Consider the following 22,519-nt stretch of genomic DNA (forward strand, 5'->3'; position numbering starts at 1 on the left):
AGTTTTAGTTCCTCAGATCATATATTAAAGTACGTTGGATCCCGCTCATGCTTGTATTAATGGTAGTGAAAATGAACATAAAGCACCCAAAACTACAAATGCCATCTCCTGATCTTATGTAGTCATTCTTTTCTGTGATTATGTAACTTCTGAAACCCATTATTTTGGGATGAAACTTACCTACTTTTAAAGTTAGCTTAACATCTTTGTGTTGTAGGTGTGATTGGCATTCAAAGAAAAAAAGAATAATGCTTGGCTGACCTTTCTGCATCAAACATGTTTAGAATTTCTTTTTGCCATATTACTCGGAATAGGAAAAACAAAGGTATTAGGTTTTACAGAAATTAATTTAGTATCAACAGGGTGTATTCAGCAGAGCTTAAGTCATACCATATATGTCAGTTGTATGGGTAGGTGAATGTGACTTCAGCCTTAGGTTTTATGTTGAATTCCATCTCAAGTAGGAATTGAAAGAGTGAAAAAATGGATATTGCAACAAAAGAAGCAACAAGATTACCTATCTTTCAATTCCATCTTTCAGTTATAGATTGGCTAAATGTAATTAACTCAGTGATATGGGAAAAATGGCAATGTAACTGGAGTAACACCCCCAAAATAAACAAATTAAGAACTATTAAAGACACTATCAGAAAATGGCCATCTTCATCAAGAAATAATAGAAAACAAGAAGTACTTTTAACAAGAATAAGAATAGGACATAGTAATCTAACACAGTTTTTTAATGTGCACACCATACAATCCCCCCGCCAATTTGTGATATGTCAAATGCAAGTATCTTTAAAGCATATTTTAGCGAAATGCCTGAGAAACTTCTATTTTAAAAACCACGCAATGAAGATTTTAAATGAAAATAAAAAAATTTCCTATGGTAACAAATCTAAAATTTTTACAACCTGGCAGCTTCTTAAATAAAAATTAATCTACCACTAATAAATTTTTCCTATAAGATTGCTATGTAATCCTTCAGGCCAGCTGTAGAAGAGTTCTTTTAACTCAATGGTCTGGTAAAACTACTCTCAAAAAAGTAAGTCACCACTGTTTCTATTGATGTTAAAGGCCCTTTCTCTTCTGCTGATTCAGTTGTGACATGTTCGGCTCCTGCTTCTAATATAAATATTTTTTACTTGAAATTGATACTTAAGTCATTTTGACATGATTAGAAATGAAATTGTAATGTCTATCTCTCTATGAGACTAATTATAAGCAGGTTCTGTGTGGCATCTCTGAGATGGTAACACATTATGTGGGAGGAGAGTGCTCTAGATTTCTTTCTCTCTCTCTTGACTAATTCCAATTATTTTTGAATACATATATGAGGTTCGCCAATGGGGTAACACACCAAAAAGAGGTGACGATGTCTTCAAATAACATTTGCAGTGGGTCACTCACCAAGTAGGTGACTACTTCGTCAAGTACCATTTTTGCCCGGATAGACATAGTTACCAAATTGTTTTCATAAACTTCAACTTTTACTTGCTTTTCAACTTGTTACAAATTCGGTTTATCTTCACAGTTACAAGGCAGATCTATTAAGAATATAAATGATTGTGTTTATCCTTCACAGTGGTACCACTATCCTGATTACAGTGGCATCGCAACTTAACAAACAGTTTGGGGTTCTACCCCTTCAGCTAAATGACAAAATCTGCTAAGTAATGAAGACTGGCAATGACTTACATGATTTGGTACCATGGGGCCAACTCACGTAGTTTATAGCTTAGCATAATTCCATATACAGCACTTTACAGCTAGTATTTTGTAATTACAGTATCATTCAATCTGTAATAGTGAATTACTTAACATTCGAATTCAGAGATATACCTACAAAATCAGTTGCTTCTAAATACATATATATGTCCGTAATTGCTCCTACTTAAGCTCACAAGATATGTCTATGTTTGTAAAATATGGTATACAAATCCCATACAATACAAAAAAAATGTGAACATTGTTTCTTTTTAAGAATAACCTTAAATTCTTTATAAAAAAAAAGAGAGAGAGAGATAGAGAGGCAAGCAAACACATTCATGAGCGTAGTTTACCCGAACACGATGCTTATGTTTGCACAAACTATGTACATATACACAAGTGTGTGCTATGTACATATGCACAAGTGTGTGCATGTGTTTGTTCACCTTCCACCTTCACAGAGACAAAGAGGAAAGCACAGTTGTGTGAAAGTGTGCTTTTGTTCATTGTCCACCCTTGTAGGTATACCCAGGAGAGTGTTGGACATGTGCTTGTGTTTTTTGCTTGTTTACTATCCACACTTACAGGTGCACCCAGGAAAGTGTTGGTCACTTGTGCGTATTTGTCTGTTCATTCACCATCTGCTGTCCACCCACACCGAGGAAAGTATTTGTTGCGTGTCTGTGTGTGTGTGTTTGTTTATTTATTCACCATCCACCTTCACAGGATCAAACAGGAAAGCCTCAGTTCTTTATTGTCAGATACCCCTAGCTTACTTCATAGATCATCCACTCATGACAAGAGGTCATCTGCTTGGGCAGGCTCAGTCCACTGTCCAATAATCCTATCATACTTACCAGACTTTCCGCTAAGTAAAAGTAATATTATTATTATTGGACATCAAAGAGTTCACTTGCAATGAAATCCACTAAGTTGAGGTCTGTTAAGTTGAGGTACCACTCTATCACTACACTTGCTCCTCAGCAGTTGCTATCATGGAAGCTAAGGTTAATTCCTTGTTAGAAGTACCTCTGAAACTGGAACTGTTTTCTCAAGCAGGTGAGCGTTTTCCAGTTGTGACGTCATACGAACCCCTGTCATGTCTGTAGATCAGTTGTTTGTGGTAGAGTTTGTGTTCTCTCTTCCCTCTGTCTCCCTCTCAGCCATGTGTCGCCTCCTGTTACCTCAACTATTATGCAACAGTTTATGGTCTAGTCAGCCGGCTGAGCTTTTGGGAGCATGAAGGTATATTGTATGCATATGATTGTACCTTTGCATTGTTGGACCCAGGCACAAGGATCTCTGTTGACACTGCTTCTGAAGAAGCAGCCCGTTTCCCCAAGGCTTCTTGGACTTTTGTTATTCTTGATTACCTTACTCCACACTGTGGATCCACCTTTGGTGGCAATACTTACCGGGTAGGGTAAGATTGTTTAAGGAAACTTGAAGTTTGCTGTGCTGAGCAGATGTTCTTTTAGGTGCAGCAACCCACTTTCCATATCTCAGTGTACGCATCAGCTAACTATAACAGTAGGTAAGATTTATCCCAAATAATGAAAATTTTTATAATGAAACATATTATAAGGAATATTTAGATTCTGTTAAAGTTTGAAACTGCCCCCCACCCCTTTTCCCCAAATCTTTTTGGGTTGTCAAAAAGAATTCTGACTAGAACAAAAACATTCTACACATACCTGGTGGAAAACAGGTTAGCCAAGCATTTTTCTTTTTTTTTTTTACCTTGAGTGCTGATCATGCCTATGGCTTGAAGATGCAAGCTAACATTAAAGCAGGTAAGTATCCAAATTGTAAATTCTATTGTAGAAAATTTCATCATTAATATGCAGCAGATTGCATAGCATGATAAATCTTTTAAACAACACAGTAAAGCTGATAAAACCTGTGGTGGTTGCAGCATCCTTCCTACCAAAAGGAGCATCACACACACACACATATATATATTATATATATACAGGCAGTCTCCGGTTATTGGCGGGGTTCCATTCTGAGGGTGTGATGATAGCTGAAAATTGCTGCTAACAGAAAATCGGCGATTTTTGGGGCTTATCGGCACCAAAAAGCGCTGATTTTAGGTTACCGGTGCCTCTGTTAGGTATGTATCTGCGCCGATAACCAGAAATTGGCGATTTTTGGCACCAAAAATTGCCAAATTTCATCACTAGACAAGCCCCATAAAATGGGATCGCCATTAACCAGGGACTGTATATGTATATATATATATATATATATATATATATATATATATATATATATATATATATATATATATATATATATATATATATATATATATATATATATGTGTGTGTGTGTGTGTGTGTGTGTGTATATATATATATATATATATATATATATATATATATATATATATATATATATATATATATATATGATTATTATCACTTTTGTAAGATTCATTTATCACACATTACCACAGGTGAAAAATAAGAAGCAGGGTGTAGGTCTGACAGGTTTCGACTTTATTTCAAAATTGTTGTGAAGGACTGATACAGAGTGTGAGAAGTCACAAATATATATACTACAAGAACAGTACTGAAACATACACAACCATTAGAGGCTCCATATCCCCACTCAGGCGGTGTCGATAGGAGTGGCCTTTAAAACTCATTTGGCTAAAAATCACAATAGACTCTCAGGGGACATTGCTGATAAACAGACCATACCCACCTCAGATCCACACCTGACAGGTGTCATGGAAAACGGAGTTTGGAAACTCATTAACATAACTACCCTCGTTAACATGTGTTTACAAATATGATAATCCTATTTTCATACATCTCTGAAGAGGGTAGTAATGTTAATGAGTTTCCAAACTCCGCCTCCATGACACCTGTCAGGTGTGGATCTGAGGTGGGGTATGGTCTGTTTATCAGCAATGTCCCCTGAGAGTCCATTGTGATTTTTAGCCAAATGAGTTTTAAAAACCACTCTTTTACCTTTGATTTTACCGCCTGAGTGGGGATATGGAGCCTCTAACGGTTGTGTATGTTCGTCAAAACTGTTCTTTAGTATATATATTTGTGACTTCTCACACACTGTATCAGTCCTTCATCAATGGCTTGGAAATAAAGTCGGAACCGGTCAGACCTTCACCTCTTCTTTCTTTTTCACCTGTGTGTAATGTTGATATATATATATATATATATATATATATATATATATATATATATATATATATATATATATATATATAGTGAACTCGTAGATTCATGGGATGTTCCACACCCCCGTTGAAATAGCTAAAATCCGCAATACTTGAAACCCCTCTAAAAACATTTAGAACTGCCCATTTTGATAGTTTAAACACAGAAAAACCCTCTAAAAATGCATATACCTGAGTATTTTAATAGTTTTATCACAAAAAGTGCATTTATTCATGAAAATTATATGAAAATACAGTAATTAGTGAATATTTCTCAGTGAAAAATAACCCTTAAGGGACGGCATAGTTTATCAATGTGCAGCACCCCAGACTGGGGAAACTTTGAGGTCGGCAAAATAAAAAAAAAAATCACATCAATGGAAAGAGAATGACACGGACATTTACACTGTATAAATAAAAAAATTCTAAAAAATTTTCCCTACCTTCCACGAGAAGTTGAAAATGACTATTTACAACCCCTTGTGGAGCCTCATTTACAAGACAATCATAAATTTTACCAACTTATGTATGTTTTTCTAATAAATAAATTTATTGTATTTTGTAAAATTATTATTACTGCTCACACAATATCAAAACAGATAAGAAATAAAAGCAGTAACAAATTTTTTGCATATTTGTTGAAAAATATTCACATAAATTTATGAGAAGGAAGATTCAGTAACTTTTTTTTTTTACTTTTACATGCTTTTTCTAATATTTCTTTGCAATTTTCTTTGTAAAATTACATTTACAACCGACATACTATCGTAAAAGACAAAAACAAAAAACAACAGCAACCCCTTCGTATATTTACAAGGAAATTTACAAAAAGACTCATGTGAGAGAGAGATGCAGTACTTTCCCTCCTGAAGTCATAAGCATTACTGATGGCTGTGAAAAGACGTCTGTGGCACAGTGTGGCAACTGGCCCAACTCTCACGTCTGTATAAAAGTTGCCGTTAGTGAATTTATAGCGTATAGAAGTATTGGCACCTCTGTTTCGACTCATTATTACCATAATCAGTGTTGCGTAATACTGTTTCACACTGAGGCTCAATCCGTCCACCTCCCCAAACCTGTTTTACTTCACATTGAGGCTCAATCCATCCCTTCAACACTTCCAGCCAATAGTGTGTCTTGCTACAAGCCAATCAGCAACCAGGAAAGTTGGTGCCCTGCTTTGTGGTTGGCTGCTTCCAACCCTTCCAGCCAGTAGTGTGTTGTCATGGAGCCTACGTCAGAGCAAATAAAAAAATTGTAACGTATGCGTGAGCTCATTTGATGGCTTCATGAACTTCCTAGAATTTGTTTCATATTTTTATGTTAATGATACAGTAATTCATATTTCATTAGAGAGAGGGAGAGAGAGAGAGAGAGAGGTTACCTATTTATCTGCATCTTGTGTACGAGTTTCCTTTCATTGGTGACCTCAGAGTGAGCTGATACTGCCTTGCCCAACTAACAAAGGAGCCATTAATAGACTAAATAATTGCATCTAAAATCTGGGTTTACTTTCTCATGAGAGAACAAGGTTGTGCTCATCCAAACAGTTATACACAACAGTTTTTGTGCTAAATTGCCTGATTTCATGGACAAAACATGGCCATGCCTAGTGATACAAAGAGCCACTATTGAACTAAATATGTTTTCAAAACTTGAAAGGTCTGGGTCAGCCTTAATAGATCCTGCATATTTTGCATGTAATCCATGCATTTCAAGAACTAACTTACAGATACAAAAAACGGACTAACTATGACGAAAACTCTGTCTTTGTTTGAGAGAGTTTACAACTGTCTCAGTACCATCATAGACTCAACATGGTTCTCACACTTAACCTGTTGCAACTAACAGTCTAATCTGGCAGTGCCTACAGCTATAAGACAATCTGTAAGGAAACGTTTTGAAAATGTCTGATGATGAATGTCATTAACCTTCACCTGCTTCCATTCTCAACCACTGAACCTTAAGCCATCTTTGGAAGGGCAGACATATTGTTCAGCTGGGGCACTGCTCAACTGGATACTTTTAGAGCTACCAAGAATGCTTTGGCAAATGCAGCCACTCTGGCACTCCCCAACCCCTGGGCCAGACTTACACTATTAGGGTTAAATTAAGTATATCTTAGTTTAACCAGACCACTGAGCTGGTTAACAGCTCTCCTAGGGCTGGCCCGAAGGATTAGACTTATTTTTACGTGGCTAAGAACCAACTGGTTACTTAGCAACGGGACCTACAGCTTATTGTGGAATCCGAACCACATTATGACGAGAAATGAATGTCTATCACCAGAAATACACTATTAGGGATGCAAGCTACATTGCAACATCACACTGGGTGTTGAAATTCAACAGCCAATCAGCAGGACAACTCTACCTTTAGGTTTTTACAGCAGGAAAGAAAATAGTGTAATCGACAGAGGATGCCTTGCCATCCATGTACCAGACACTTCAGTCACCTCCTTGAAGGTAGTCATTTCACAATCCTAGTGGATTATGACCCATTTGTACTTGTCCTTACAAGATCCATGACTCATACTCTCCCATCAACATGCATCAGTCACAAGTTCTGTGTACCATATATCATATACCAGGCAAGAAAAGCCCAGTAGCAGGTTCCCTATCCAGGATTGAAATCATTGAGGTCCAGTTAAGAATTAATTATGATGAGCTCATTGACACACAACTCCAAGAAGATGAAACAAATTACTGCCGCGAGACCATCACAAATCTATGACGGGAAGACATACCGTTTGGTAACTCGGGGCAAACAATCTTCTGTAACACCATCACCAAGAGCCTGCACCCTCTTGTTCCAGTGACCCTCTGAGTAAAGTATTCAACCTCATCCACAGTCTCTCTTACCTCTCCAAGTGAACTACAGCAAAGTTGGTTACACAGAAATTCATCTGGCAGGGAGCAAAGACATAAAATCTTGGACCAAACAATACCTTAAGTGCCAGTGAAGTATAGAAACCCAGCACTTTGAATCAGTCACTGGCAATTTCCCTCAACCTAGATAACGGTTTGGTCACTTGTATGTGACAGTGTCGGACTCCTACCCCCAACTGACAGATGCAGATACATCTTCAGGGCAGCAAAAAGATCTTACAAGATGGTAGGAAACTACCAGTGTTGGAAGTTAAAAGTTAAGTATATTTTAGTTTAACCAGACCACTGACCTGATTAACAGCTCTCCTAGGTCTGGCCCGAAGGATTAGATTTATTTTTACGTGGCTAAGAACCAATTGGTTACCTAGCAACGTGACCTACAGCTTATTGTGGAATCTGAACCATATTATAGCGAGAAATGAATTTCTATCACCAGAAACAAATTCCTCTTGTTCTTCATTGGCCGGTCGGAGATTCGAACTTGCGACCAACAGAGTGGTAGCTGAGAACAGAACTCGCTACTTCTTGAAGAATTAGTGTTGGAAGTGATAGTGCATGTACCTACACAGAGTGCACTAATTGGCAGTTGGATCAGCTATTTTGGCTGCCCTGGCAGTATAACATCAGCAGAGGACCAAGCATTCATCTCCAGTATTATGGACCTCTAGGCAAATTATTGAGGACAAAAATTCACCACACCACTGCCCATAAACGACTACCAACAGCTTGGCAGAAAAAGACCACAATCCCTCAAGGCACCCCGTATTACCCAGATTGGTCCGACTGGAACTCATAATTACCTAGCTCCTTGGAGTGACGTACAGCTCTTAAAAGTGGATCTTCCCCTATAGAAATGGTATTTGGCAAGCCATCTGCATGCTGGGAATTTTTCCCTTCTGGCTAAACCAGCCAATATAAAGACCATTAAAGTCTGCAAAATAACCAGAAAGTATCAACCGTATAAACAAACATTCAAAGATATGAAGAAGCAGTATTCAGAAAAGTCAGCAGCAACGAGTAAAGGATGTGGAATGGTCATGCGTTCCATTGTAAAAATAAAACTACCCATCACTTATATGTATCTGTTATAAAACAATCTTGGTGAAGTGTAAGCACATGTATATATTCCTCTGTTCTTTGTCTGTTTTTCTTGGGAGGCTGTAAAATTCAAGCTTGCTGCTGAACCCAGGTTTAACAGCAAGATTTGACTCCTTTCACAATGCACTTTCACAGCCATGTGCTCATATGTCCCTTGTGTCTTCAAACCATGCAACTACTATTCAGTCTATAGGCTATATTAAAACAGGTGCGTATCCCCGTAATCAGGTCTAAGCAGCCCTCTGCATCTCAGTTATGAGTCTCCTTACAAGCCCACTTGTATGGATGGAGTCAATAGAGCTCTGGCCTATCACTCGGTAGGCGAGTTGAATCTCGGCGGCTGGTGAAGAGTTAGAAGGGAATTTATTTTGGTGATAGAAATTCATTTGGCTATAATGGTTGATTCCAATAAGCTGCCAGTCACGTTGCTAAGTAACCAGTTGGTTCTTAGCCACATAAAATAAGTCTAATCCTTCAGGCCAGCCCTAGGAGGCTGTTAATCAGCTCAGTGGTCTAGTAAAACTAAGGTATACTTAACTTTTTTTTTTTCGTATGGAAAAACAAATTTGCCACAAGTGAGTTTACTGCCAAGTATCTATATATCATACATTATCACAAACGTTTTTCTCATGGTACATTTCATTGCAGCTGGACAATTCCTTTTACTGACTCATTGACAGTGACTGTGTGTATGTGTATGCGGCCTGGAAAGTTATGCAGATGTGTAGATCATGGTAAATAATGAAATGAAAGCAAAACAAGTCAATCAGCAGTTAAATCGAAAAAGATTACGTATAGATGAAAAATTTATGTAGGGAATATTATCGTTACAGACCTCATTACTTATTAATATCTTTTTTATTAGTTCGTTAAATATGACCCAAGTTAGTGTTTACCTAAAAATAGGCAGTCCTCATGTTATAATTTATTTGGCCATCATTTCCTGAATTCCTCCTTACGTTCTGTGGCTAACAGTTAGTCATTTTTAATGAGATCACAGGCGTCAGTGTTTGACTGCGTCATAATCTTAATTGCTGTTTGTTGTTTAATCTGGATGTTTAAAAAATGGTTATTTTATGCGTTACCATTTAAGTTAATATTTATTTGTTGATGATATAACAAAAGTTAGTGATGAATATTTTTTTTCTTTCTCTTTTGATATGGCATTTTATTCATATGGATATTTCTTTGTAACCCTCTGGTATTATATGAGCAACACATCAGTTTCCTTTCAACTTCTTTTATAAGAATTTTGCAAAAATGTCAAGTCCCCACGTCCTTTTTCTCTTATGTGGTGTCTTATATTTTGAAGGATATTGACTCGTCTTGTGAAACTAAATACACATTTTGCCTTATTTTGGTTTCATTTTTGTGAGCTCTCTCTCTCTCTCTCTCTCTCTCTCTCTCTCTCTCTCTCTCTCTCTCTCTCTCTCTCTCTCTCTCTCTCTCTGAGTATATCACATGTTAGATTTTAAAAATATTTAAATTGTAGCTGAAGTCTCTGCAAAGTGTTGATCGTTGTATAAGACTTACCTTTGTTGTAAATTTCAGATTAGCTGTATAGTATGTGGGTAATGGTATTAATGTTTTAGTGCAAATTCCGCTCTCAGTATTTGCTCAAGCTTTCATCAGTGGGTTACTCTAGGCCCCAGCGTAAGTTAGGGTAGGAACCACTTCCATTCAGAAGGAGTGGAAAAACTAAAAAAAAAAAAATTAAATAAAAAATAAATAAAAAAAATTATTTTTAGAAGGCTTTTTATAATTTATTTTTATGCAGTTAATGCCGTCTTTTATTCTGACGTTAGCGCCATAGTATTTTGTCACCGTTACAGCAAAGAGAAAGATTTGTAGGGTTGAGTATAAGCGATATTATGCAGTTGCGAAAGAGGGTATAGACTGAAACCTCAATTGCCATAGAGGCTTAAAAGCGGCACCTGGTTACGGGTTCTCTGGTTTTCATTTTCATTTGCTGGTTTCAAAATAACAAGAATTTGCGATTCTTATTTGTTCTAAAAGAGAATATAATGAATGCAGTATATTATCACGCATTTCGCCATTTTAGGAACAAGCGTTGTGACCAATTTTATGTTCAGTATTTCCATGTCCTACATTTAAATGATTGTTATGGGAATTATTAAAACAATACATATATAAAGTGCTGTAAGAATTACAACATAGTATGCATATAAGCTAAAGGGTCTGTCGGCCCTCACGATTCTCTTATAAGTTTCATGCGCTGTGTAATACTTTCTTATTGATGTTAGTAACGTGAAAAACTGTATTTTTAATGATCTGCTTAGCTTGTTTTGTCGCTAACCCTCTATTCAAGCGGCAGCGTGAGGAAAAGTTGGCACTAAAATTAATTCTTTACAAGGAACACCTGTAATAGAAAGTTCATTGAATTGCTCATTGGCCCGTAATTCTTGTTGTCACCGCAGTTGACCATGGAAATAATCCTTTTCTTTTGATTGTCGTCTGGTTGTTCAGAGCGATGAAAATTTCGCTGACAGAAGAAATTCAGTTTTGTGAATAAACGTTTTGCCGATAAATTTTTCAGCCAGCACACGTATTTAATCAGCAAAGCCAAAATTCTGAATTTTGAATGATATACGTGTGCAGTGAGAAGTCTCTCTCTCTCTCTCTCTCTCTCTCTCTCTCTCTCTCTCTCTCTCTCTCTCTCTCTCTCTCATTGATTTCCCCAAAGGAGAATAGAGTAGAGAACTACCATTGTCCTTCACTTAGTTTTTATTATTATTATTATTATTATTATTGTGTGTTATTATTATTATTATTAAAAGTAGTTTAACCAGGACCACTGAATGACTTTCAGCTCTTATAGAGGAGACTAATGAAGGATTAGAATAAAATACCAGGCCTAGGCCTGAGGCCAAGTTGTGTGAACCGAATAGTTCATTCGGTGTGAAACGAATGAGTAAAAAAAAAAAAACAAATTTAACTTAAAAATTTAACACAAAAACTCAAAGTCACGCTTCCTGGACTGGGCATTAATTACAGAACTATATACATGAAAAGAGAAGAATAAGGAGAATGAAATAAACTGTTAGTCAGAGATGAGTCGTAATAAAAATAAGAAAAAAATAATGAAAGCAGGATGGATTGCTTTTGGAGAGGATGGCGATTTAACTGGCTAAACTAGTAATAATTGCCAGAGACACTGAATGACCCGGACGTGAAGATTAGGCCAGGAACAGCCATCTATTGAGCATCCATGATACGTTGTTTTACGGCGTGCACAGAACGTCTCATACTCTCTCTCTCTCTCTCTCTCTCTCTCTCTCTCTCTCTCTCTCTCTCTCTCTCTCTCTCTCTCTCTCTCTCTCTCTCTCTCTCTCTCTCTGGACCAGATGACTTCACTAAGGCAACAGAGAACTAGCATTGTCTTTTATGTAGCGCAAGATTAAATCTATGAAAACGTCCGACTCCAACTAAGACATAAACGCTATATAGTATTGTTACATTCTTTTAAAACCCAGACAACATTGCTACCCGGCTGTCATCGCTCGCGTTCCATTATTTGCCATCGGAATCAGAGTGGCATTGTCTTCCTCGTTATGTTAGTCAATTTAGCCATTAAAAATTGTTAGACGGTTCCGGGGATTAAACTGGATCCGGCACGCTATATCCAATTCTGAAGTCGGAGACGACTTCCTTACTTCTGTGACCTGTTCATGTAACGACCGGATCTGCGCAGTGTGGGGAGTCACGGGGAGGTTTAACCCCCACCTTGCCGAGTTGAGACCAGTTCGAGTCTGTCGTGAATGCAGACGCGCTTCTTAATTGCATCCGTATGCCGGTATAGTCTGTTTCTAAAGGTTTTAGTTTTCTGTAAAAGAAAACTATCGTGCCGGCTTTGTCTGTCCACGTCCGCACTTTTTTCTGTCCGCCCTCAGATCTTAAAAATTGCTGAGGCTAGAGACCTGCAAATTGGTATGTTGATCATCCACCCTCCGATCATCAAACATACCAGGTAGCAGCCCTCTAGCCTCAGAAGTTTTTATGTTATTTAAGGTTAAAGTTAGCCATAATCGTGCTTCTGGCAACGGTATCTGATAGACCACCACCGGGCCGCGGTTAAAGTTTCATGGGCCGAAAGATAGAACTATTTTTCGGTGGCCTTGATCATACGCTGTAGCGGGTATACAGAAAACTCGATTGCGCCGAAGAAACTTCGGCGCATTTTTTACTTGTTTCTTATTGGTCCGTTCCCATGGTATTCAAACACAGTTTTCGACTTAGATCTTGGATGAATGCGATAGGTACCGATTGGAAGTTTTTGTGTGGCTATTTATTACTAAATAGTCGAGCGTTTAATCGCCATGGAAAACATCGAAAAAAATCTGGAATCGGCCACTCGATGCTTTCAACACGTAACGCATTAACATAAGATGAAAATTTGTCAAAAACCAAACATTTTGTCTTCTTTTTGATAAGTGTAACAATGGCGACCCACGGAAAAATTAATGCCTCACTGTCATCACTTTCTTCACCGTACGAATGGCTATAAAATACCGAAATGTCACGATACCCGAGTCTGGAAAGAAATTCATTCAGGAAAAACTCATCACTGCTATTACTACTATTGCTGTGACTCAGTCGAGCAAGGTTGGTAATCGTTTACGCTCAGCTTACGCTAACTTGCGTATAAGTGCGTGCGCGCCATGAACCGTAATTCTCGATGGAGTCTATGGGACCAGGATCTTGTATGGGACTACAGTAGTGGTGGTGGTGATGACTGCTTTCATGCATAATTTTCCTAGTATTGTTTTTAACCGGATATTATGATATTTAGAAATTTTGCGGGTATTTACACAGGGAATGACTAATTTAGTTGACAGCTCGTAATGCGATCCTGAGAAAAATGATTCCCCTATTTCGCTGTCGTTACTTTTTTGGCGGTTGTGAAATTTTAGGTGAATTTATTATTATATAATAAATTTTTTTTATTTATTAAGGAGTAGAATAAATCTCACTTTTCGATTTTTATTTTGCTGTCGTTACTTTTTGTCGGTTGTGAAGTTGAGGAGAATTTGTTATTATATAATTATAACAATTTTTTGTACGTACATGTTAGAACCAGAATAGATCCCAATTTTCAATTTTTTTCTGGTTTTATATTAAGAGATAGAATCGAGTTCTTTTTTCGATTTTATTTTATGTATTACATTGATTCTAAAATGGTTATTTCACCATGCCAGTATGTATGCTTTTATTATGAAGAATTATTTAGTTTCATAAATATTATTCCATTCATCATTGAAAATTATTATTTCGTTGTATCGGTATTGTTACGTTTGTTCAAGTCGAAGTTTATCATCATATTTTTTTTATTTTATCTTTATTAAAATGGAATATATATATTATATATATATATATATATATATATATATATATATATATATATATATATTATATATATATATATATATATATATATATATATATATATATATATATATATATATATATATATATATATATATATATATATATATATATATATATATATATATATATATCAGGGCTGTTACATTCATCTGGAAGAAAGAATGTTTCAGTTTAACAGTATTGTTCCGCCTAAAACAAATCTTATTTCCTGCATCAGCGTCGTTACCTGTATCCGAAGGCACCGCCAGAGTCTCTTTGTCAAATTTGAAATTGCCGTGAGCTGTCGCGGAAGGGAGGGAGGGAGGAAGGGCAGGAAGTTGCACGTAGCTGCAATGCAATTCTTTTGTAATGTGTGTAGTTTGGAACGTAGCCTCGGGGCTTGAAATGTTACAATTATTGTAACCGTACCACGTGGTTGCCCGTCGTTAGATACTGAGATTATTTCGAGGAACTCGAAGGGTGCTAGTACTTTGGCTTGTTAACTACTCGTCACCTACTAGGCGGTGCTAGTACTAAATTAAATACCGAATGTTAAATGTAAAGTAGACGGCCGTACGAAGGTATAGTTTACTAATATAATAAGTGTATATCATAATTTGATCCCCGAGGGGCTGGTACTAAAGAAGGCGTCCCAAGGGGCTTCCGCCATGTTTAGTACTAGCACCTCGGAGTAGGTGACGCGTAGATAGCAAGCCAAAGTAGCACCAACTTGAAGTTTATATTTGTAGCTTTTCATTTTCTTTTAATCAGATTTACAACAAATGTAACAGTATCACGCAATTAGTTATCATGAAACTGGTACAGGTGTAACAACACCACCTCGTTAGTTTCCATAAAACAATGGAATATGTACTCCCTAGGAACAACGAGTGTGAGTATGAGAGTGTGTTCATTGTTCTCTCAAAATTGAAGCAAGCAAAATAATAGCTCGTGTTTGTCAGCCCTTAAATGCAAGGATACTTTCAGGGACTTAGAAGTGTGCGCTTATGTTTTTTTTTTTTTTTTTTTAATATGCGCTTATGCTTACTTTTTTTTTTTTCTTTCGAAGTCGAAAAAAGGTAATGATACCATGTAGTTGGCTTCCCGGAAATTTCAAGATTCTGTTTAACTGTATAAAGTTTTTTTTTTTTTCCCTCAAAATTGCCATAAAAATTTTATCAATACCACGTTGTCGGACGCCCTGAACTATTGCCTGATTTTATATCTCTAGAGTTTTCGAGTGTGTCAGGATTTCCGTGGCTCGTGCAAGAGCATATAGTGTGTAAAGGTTATCAGAGTTTACGTAAGAAGTTTATCTAAACAGCATCAATTCCGGTGGTTGGTACGATGCCAAGTAACAGCAGAATGTTTCGGTCAGCAAGAAGCGCAGTATAATTCTTAACATCAGTTATTAATTCCTAAATATTTTCAAGATGTCTGATAATCGTGGAGTTGAGCCGTAGTGAAAGTTTAATTTAATTATCTGTTTATTTACTTATTTTTATTTAATTTTTTTATTTATTTTTTATATTTTTAGTTTTAGTTATTCTTATTTATTTATTTGTATTTATTAATATTTATCTATATTTATTTATTTATTCTTTATTTTTGTTGTATTTTTATTTTTGCTTATTTTATTCTTATTTATTTGTATTTATTAATATTTATCTATTTTTATTTATTCTTTCTTTATTTTTGTTGTATTTTTATTTTTACTTGTTTATTTTAGTCAAGGAGGAAATCATTGCTTGAGGGAATTTCCTACAACAAAGCAGGGTTTCGGGACGTGTTTAATACTATTTATAGAGCAGCTGAGTGTTCTTGCAGCCGCAGAAGACCCCTGTTGGGTGTGTCCAGCAGTGCTTTGCAAGGTTGAGGTTGCAGTACAAGGCCAGGCATTTCCTTCGGTGGTTAACCTCTTGTCGTCGGGCTGGAGGAAGTTCGTGGGCGGTGAACATTGCATGCTGAAGGTGTTAATTAAACCTAGTGATACTTATTACTGATTTTGAATTAAGGAACACTTGTCTGCTGTTCGTTGCATTTTATGAAAGGTTTCACCTGCCTCATTTCAAGAAGCAAGTTTGTTATTTTAAGGAGTGAATTCGGTTTTCATGCGTAGAATTCTTTTTATACTTAGTCCCCTACGGTAGTGCCTTCAGTGCACCTCACGCGGTGTAGTGTAGGCATTGCTTAAGGTTCTTTGCAGCATCTCTTCGGCCCCTAGCTTAAACCCCTTTCATTTCTTTTATTGTATCTCCGTTCGTATTCTCTTTCTTCCACCTTACTTTCCAACCTCTTAGAGTTGTTTCATAGTGCAGCTGCAAGGTTTTCCTTCTGTTAAACCTTTAAAACCTTTTTACTCTCAATTTCCCATTCAGTGCTGAATGTCCTCATAGGTCCCAGCGCTTGTCCTTTGGCGCAAATTTTGTATTCCAGTTCCAATTGGTTTTATACTCGTGTATACTGTACATATACCTGTACCTAGAAGAGTTCAGTTTCTGGTTATGAGGCCTGTAATTTTATCAGTCGCTCATTTATTAGGTTTGAGGGTTCGTGGCCTGATTCCTTCCTTTTGAGGTTCTTGGCCTGATTCCTTCCTTTTTTGAGGTTCTTGGCCTGATTCCTTCCTTTTTTGAGGTTCTTGGCCTGATTCCTTCCTTTTGAGGTTCTTGGCCTGATTCCTTCCTTTTTTGAGGTTCTTGGCCTGATTCCTTCCTTTTGAGGTTCTTGGCCTGATTCCTTCCTTTTTTGAGGTTCTTGGCCTGATTCCTTCCTTTTGAGGTTCTTGGCCTGATTCCTTCCTTTTTTGAGGTTCTTGGCCTGATTCCTTCCTTTTGAGGTTCTTGGCCTGATTCCTTCCTTTTGAGGTTCTTGGCCTGATTCCTTCCTTTTTTGAGGTTCTTGGCCTGATTCCTTCCTTTTGAGGTTCTTGGCCTGATTCCTTCCTTCCGGCGTTCCCTCTGCGCTGTAATACTGCAAGTTTGGAGATAAGATAAAAACTGTTTTCTTGTTGAATTAAACGTTTATTAGAAGTTAACAATCAGTCATAATGCACATCAGTGTTTCATGCACGTTCTCCTAAAGTATTATTTAATCGTATTGGTAATAATTTTGGTTATACAATATATATATATATATATATATATATATATATATATATATATATATATATATATATATATACACATATATATATATATATATATATATATATATAATGTATAATTCCTTGTATTGGGTCCAGAAACGGAAGCATGTAAATGACTTGACGTCTGATTTCAGTATTTGTAATCGACGTACATTTCAGGTCGGGCTATCCACAAAGATAGTCAAGTATAAGTGAATATTAAAATATATTCATATTAATATTATGTACATTTATACACCGTTCACAAAGGATTGAGTTGTCACATACTCCAGACCACGAACAGTTCAGGAAACCCGCAGTGTGGAATGAGGATAACGTAAAAGTCTTCAAGCTCTTGTGAACTAAGGGCACTGAGAATCACTGTCTTATTTACACCAGGTACTTTTGGCATTCCTATATTAATTACCTCTGAAGGCTGAAAAAAATCTGTAAGCACCGATCAACGCAATTAGAACGCACACCACAGCTGCCATGATGATGATAGCGAGGATACTGGTGGACAGGCTGATTCTTGGCGGGAGAATTTCAGCGTCCATTTCCTCGTACGCGTGAATTTCGCCCGCGAAGTATTGGGGCTTCCCGCTACTCGGCCTTCCCTGGACCTTGTAGCGCCGCTGGTGGACGACCGACGGGCTGAAGATGTTATAGACGGAACACACTATCGTCATGGAGTGTTTCGGCCTCTCCAGGTAAATCGTCTGGTTTGTGAACACCATCGGCGACCCGACGTCTTTCGGCCTCGTTTCCTTGGTTTCCTCGTGCCACACGTTCACGACGGGGTTTTGGCTCGAGGGCGACGGTTCGGCATCTGGACACTGAAGCATGACGGTCGGCGACGATGCTCTGATCTCGTATTCCTCTGGAGGTTGTTGGATGTCCACATCGACGGCACTGAACTTGATCGTTTCCCTAATCACCTGCTTCCCCCTGTTCAGGGTGCAGGTGATTTCGCCGCCCTTCTTGATGGGTTCCGTGACGAGGAAGGTCATCATGCACTCGTTGACACCCACCGAGTACTGAAGGGACTTGTCTCTTTTCCTCTTCGGGATCGAAATGGAGTGATGGTCCGAGATCTCGACGGTCAAATTTGGTTTGAAGATGGAGTGGTGGAAGCAAGCCCCACAGACCACTGTGAAGGGAACGTTTTTGGCCAAGTTGAGATATAAGCGGCCATTTTCTTTGGTGATCTGGTGCCTTGTGGCCCAGGTAGGGTGGTTGAAGTCGTTGATGAATGTTACGAAGGGATATTTTAGGCTTGTAATAGGAGCCCAAGTCAGCCTGTCCTGGTCCCCGTTACTGATAGCCATACCACTAACAGAGTTGTAGTTTATTGCTAGCACAATAAAGCAGCACAGCACAGCGGTGTAATAAAGGAACACCATTGTACCCTCCAAGGTTTATTATGTTCACTATTTACTATTTTTATTTCGGAAGCAGATTCACTCTCCCTAAACTAAATCACAAATCGCTTATGTCACTGATAATTTGAACTCTTTTTATCGAGAAACATGAATTTTGTCAGTCAAGATTTTCACTGCGCAAGACGCTTCCAGCATAAGCTGCACCTCTGGACAGCTTATGTTTTCACCAGTAAACTGAATTCTTAGCAAGTTGCTGGTTTGCGCAAGGTCGGGGAAGCGGCCATGAACATGATATATCTTTTTAATTGCCTTTGCGAGGACTGAATCACCCGGAGGACGTGCTAGGCTTGATATACGTCGGGTTTACCCTCAATCCTGTCTACGTATTTCCTGTGAAGCTCTCGTTACATCACTGTTGTAGCTGGTCGTTGAGTCGTCGTCGTCTTATTGGTTGACGATTGCGTCATCGATGACCCTACTGCGTCGGTCATAGTTCGCGGTGCCTGGAAGGGCGGTCTTGGGAAACCTCACGTTTGGCCCTCGATGCCTATGTTCCTGGAATGAAGAAGCACATCGTTAGTATTCAAGTAAACAGTTGGATTCTGGTCACACTCCCGACGCTCGAAATGAAAAATGGATGGTTATGTGGAAATGGGATTTCAGTTTTGAAAGCAAATACAGTTTATTTTCGGATTGCTACTCAAAGCAGCACGCAGCGTTTGATTTAAAGCAGTATTTTCCTTTATATTACCTGCAGCATTCAGTCAGAGTTTTGACTTTGGTGCATTATTTTTTTCAAATATTTTATCGCAGTTTGAGCGTCTGATCTAGAATGAAAAAAAATAACATCCCGTTATGTAATGTTACAGTATCGTAAAGTGCACGATTTTGAAGAAATAATTCAGGTGTGCTTGCAGGCAATATAAAGTTTCCGATCTACAAATTGCACAGTGCGGCGCACTTCCTTTATATAGGTCAGCACACAGTTTTCAAAACGCTCTTGACAGCATTTGTTCTCTCTCTCTCTCTCTCTCTCTCTCTCTCTCTCTCTCTCTCTCTCTCTCTCTCTCTCTCTCTCTCTCTCTTTCTTTTAGAGCTCTGAACATTAATCAGCAGTTGTAAAAGGCCTGATTCCGTATTTCACTGTTATACATTGTTGTTTTTTGTATTTCACTTTAGAAAATTATGACAATATTCTGCTTGTTTAATGAATCTAATTAAAAAAAAATCTGTGCTCCAGTGTAAGTGCAGGGAAACATCTACAGTGTAGGTACTATTAACATACAGACAGATTGATTATATATATATATATATATATATATATATATATATATATATATATATATATATATATATATATATATATGTGTGTGTTGTGTGTGTACATATATATATATATATATGTGTGTATGTACTTTTACATGTACATACAAATACATTTACGTATATATATTTTGATCGAAATTCTAATAAATTTAACAAAGCGAGTTTCATTGTTTTTGAATTTTGAGAAACAATATTCCCTGACTTCATTCATGTATACATTACACATGTAAGGAAGAGGTATTTCTTCCAGAAACTGCAACTTGTTATTACAGCGGAATTAACGCAGCCGGTCAAATATTGAAAGCTACTTTCTTTATAGCATATGCTGCTTAATTACTTTCATTTTTCGTGAAGTGGCAGTTACCACTTTATTATTTGTGACATGTCTTCCCAGTAGGCTATGGTAAATTTGAAGTGTATTTTCCATTGTTTATTATGAAGTGTCCTCCCTTATTTTGTAGCGAAGTGGATTAGCTCATTTATTGAGGAGTGCTTCCCCTCAGTCGTCTAATTATTGTGACTTACTTGCTCATTCACAGTATCCCACTATTTAGCGTTAAGCAATTTTCCCCTGTCATTTATCGACAGCTTTCCCACTCGAGTGTGACGTGCCCTTCCCCCAGTGTATCGACATCGTCCCCAAATTGTACTTGGGCAACCATCGCCTCTTTTCCTTGTTCTTTTATTTTTTTTCTCTTAGCGATACGGTGTCCTCATTAGCACTGCGGATAATGCGACTTTGAGCAAGTCTACGCCCCCTTCCTGTTTCCTCCCTCTCCTTCCCCTTCCCACATCCTCCCCCAGTGTACACATCCTATTCCTGTTTTCTCATTTCGAGTATTCTTACCTTTCATCTCTCATTATTCTTATGTTGTTATTTCCTAGTGGCGTGATTTAAAGTCTTGATCGTCTCTGGTTACTCAGAGCAGTGGCCACCTGACCAGTGGGTTAGTCAACCACTACTTGAAGTAATACTTTCTTCCCTCTTAAGAAGTACAGTTGTGTCATATCTCTCTCTCTCTCTCTCTCTCTCTCTCTCTCTCTCTCTCTCTCTCTCTCTCTCTCTCTCTCTCTCTCTCAAGTGAATCCATGATTTGTCATTTCCTTCCTTCCACCTGCCTTGCTTCCTCGTTCGCAATTCGGACTTGGATACCATCGTTTGGCGACAAGCTTTCGCCGCCCTTCGAATTCCGTAGAGGACACTTTCAGTCATTTGCCAGAAATCCGACGAGTGACCAAGGCTGTTTACATGCATCACGTCCGCCTCATCGGGAATGACTACACACGCGCACACATTCAAGTCTCGCACTGTGACCGAGTTAGATTAGTAGTATAAACAGCATCTTTCTCGGCGGGTTATGCAACCCGTGAACAAAAGGGGTTCGTTGAGAGGTTATTCTGGCGTTTCTCTGGTTTGTATCTGCCTTTGGGACACGTGTTGAAGGAGGAGGTCGTCTAGGAAGTCGGTGAGCAATCCCTACGCGATTAGCTAATTTTCGCCGATGATAAATGCCCAGCTGCCTACGTAGCGACGCCATTCTTCCTCCTCCCTCTCCGTGATCTACGCAGAATTAACTCCCATCAGGTGGATTAATAGCAGTTTCTCTCTCTCTCTCTCTCTCTCTCTCTCTCTCTCTCTCTCTCTCTCTCTCTCTCTCTCTCTCTATATATATATATATATATATATATATATATATATATATATATATATATATATATATATATATATATATATATGTGTGTGTGTGTGTGTGTGTGTGTTTTTATATATATATACACACATATTTATACTACACACACACACTTATATATAGTGTGTATGTATTATAATCCTTATTATTAGCTAATTATATCCCTTTCACGTAATCTACCCACTTCCCGCCCCCCAGTAAATTGATTAAGACAATCCCTTCCTCGATAGGAACACGGTCCTTATATTCAACTAGATAATAAAGAATTCTCTCTCTCTCTCTCTCTCTCTCTCTCTCTCTCTCTCTCTCTCTCTCTCTCTCTCTCTCTCTCTCTCTCTCTCTGTCATTGACTCCTGCCCTGTTTTTTCTGTCCAGCTGCTTAGGTTCTCATCACCGTAGATGATGCCATATAATTTCAGAGTCTCTTTTATTATTTCCTGCGTCAGTCTCCATTGTTCTCATAACTCTTTATTGTTTTGAGGATCGCTGATGCATTTGCTGCCCCGTTGAAAGTTCAGATCAAGTGTTATTTATATATATATATATATATATATATATATATATATATATATATAAAATCTAAAATATATATATATATATATATATATATATATATATATATATAAAATATTAAATATTAAGCCCAAACAACCCATAAATATGTGGGCAACAGTGACATCATATAAAAACATGCATTGGTGACATTTATGAAAACCCGTTGTTTCCTG

General features: G+C 37.7%; 2 protein-coding genes across 6 annotated transcripts in view; one reads left to right on the forward strand and one right to left on the reverse strand.

The window, feature by feature from the left end:
* ssp3 (short spindle 3) overlaps window positions 1-22,519 on the forward strand; it is a 130,791-nt gene that overhangs the window by 45,718 nt on the left and 62,554 nt on the right. The window lies entirely within an intron of this gene.
* Window positions 17,671-18,943, reverse strand: LOC136844365 (uncharacterized). Its single transcript, XM_067113453.1, has one exon. The coding sequence runs from the start codon at window positions 18,793-18,795 to the stop codon at window positions 17,812-17,814; it is 984 nt and encodes a 327-aa protein (XP_066969554.1). The 5' UTR covers window positions 18,796-18,943; the 3' UTR covers window positions 17,671-17,811.

Source organism: Macrobrachium rosenbergii, chromosome 12 (genome assembly GCF_040412425.1).
Source record: "Macrobrachium rosenbergii isolate ZJJX-2024 chromosome 12, ASM4041242v1, whole genome shotgun sequence".
In the NCBI taxonomy this organism is placed as follows: domain Eukaryota; kingdom Metazoa; phylum Arthropoda; class Malacostraca; order Decapoda; family Palaemonidae; genus Macrobrachium; species Macrobrachium rosenbergii.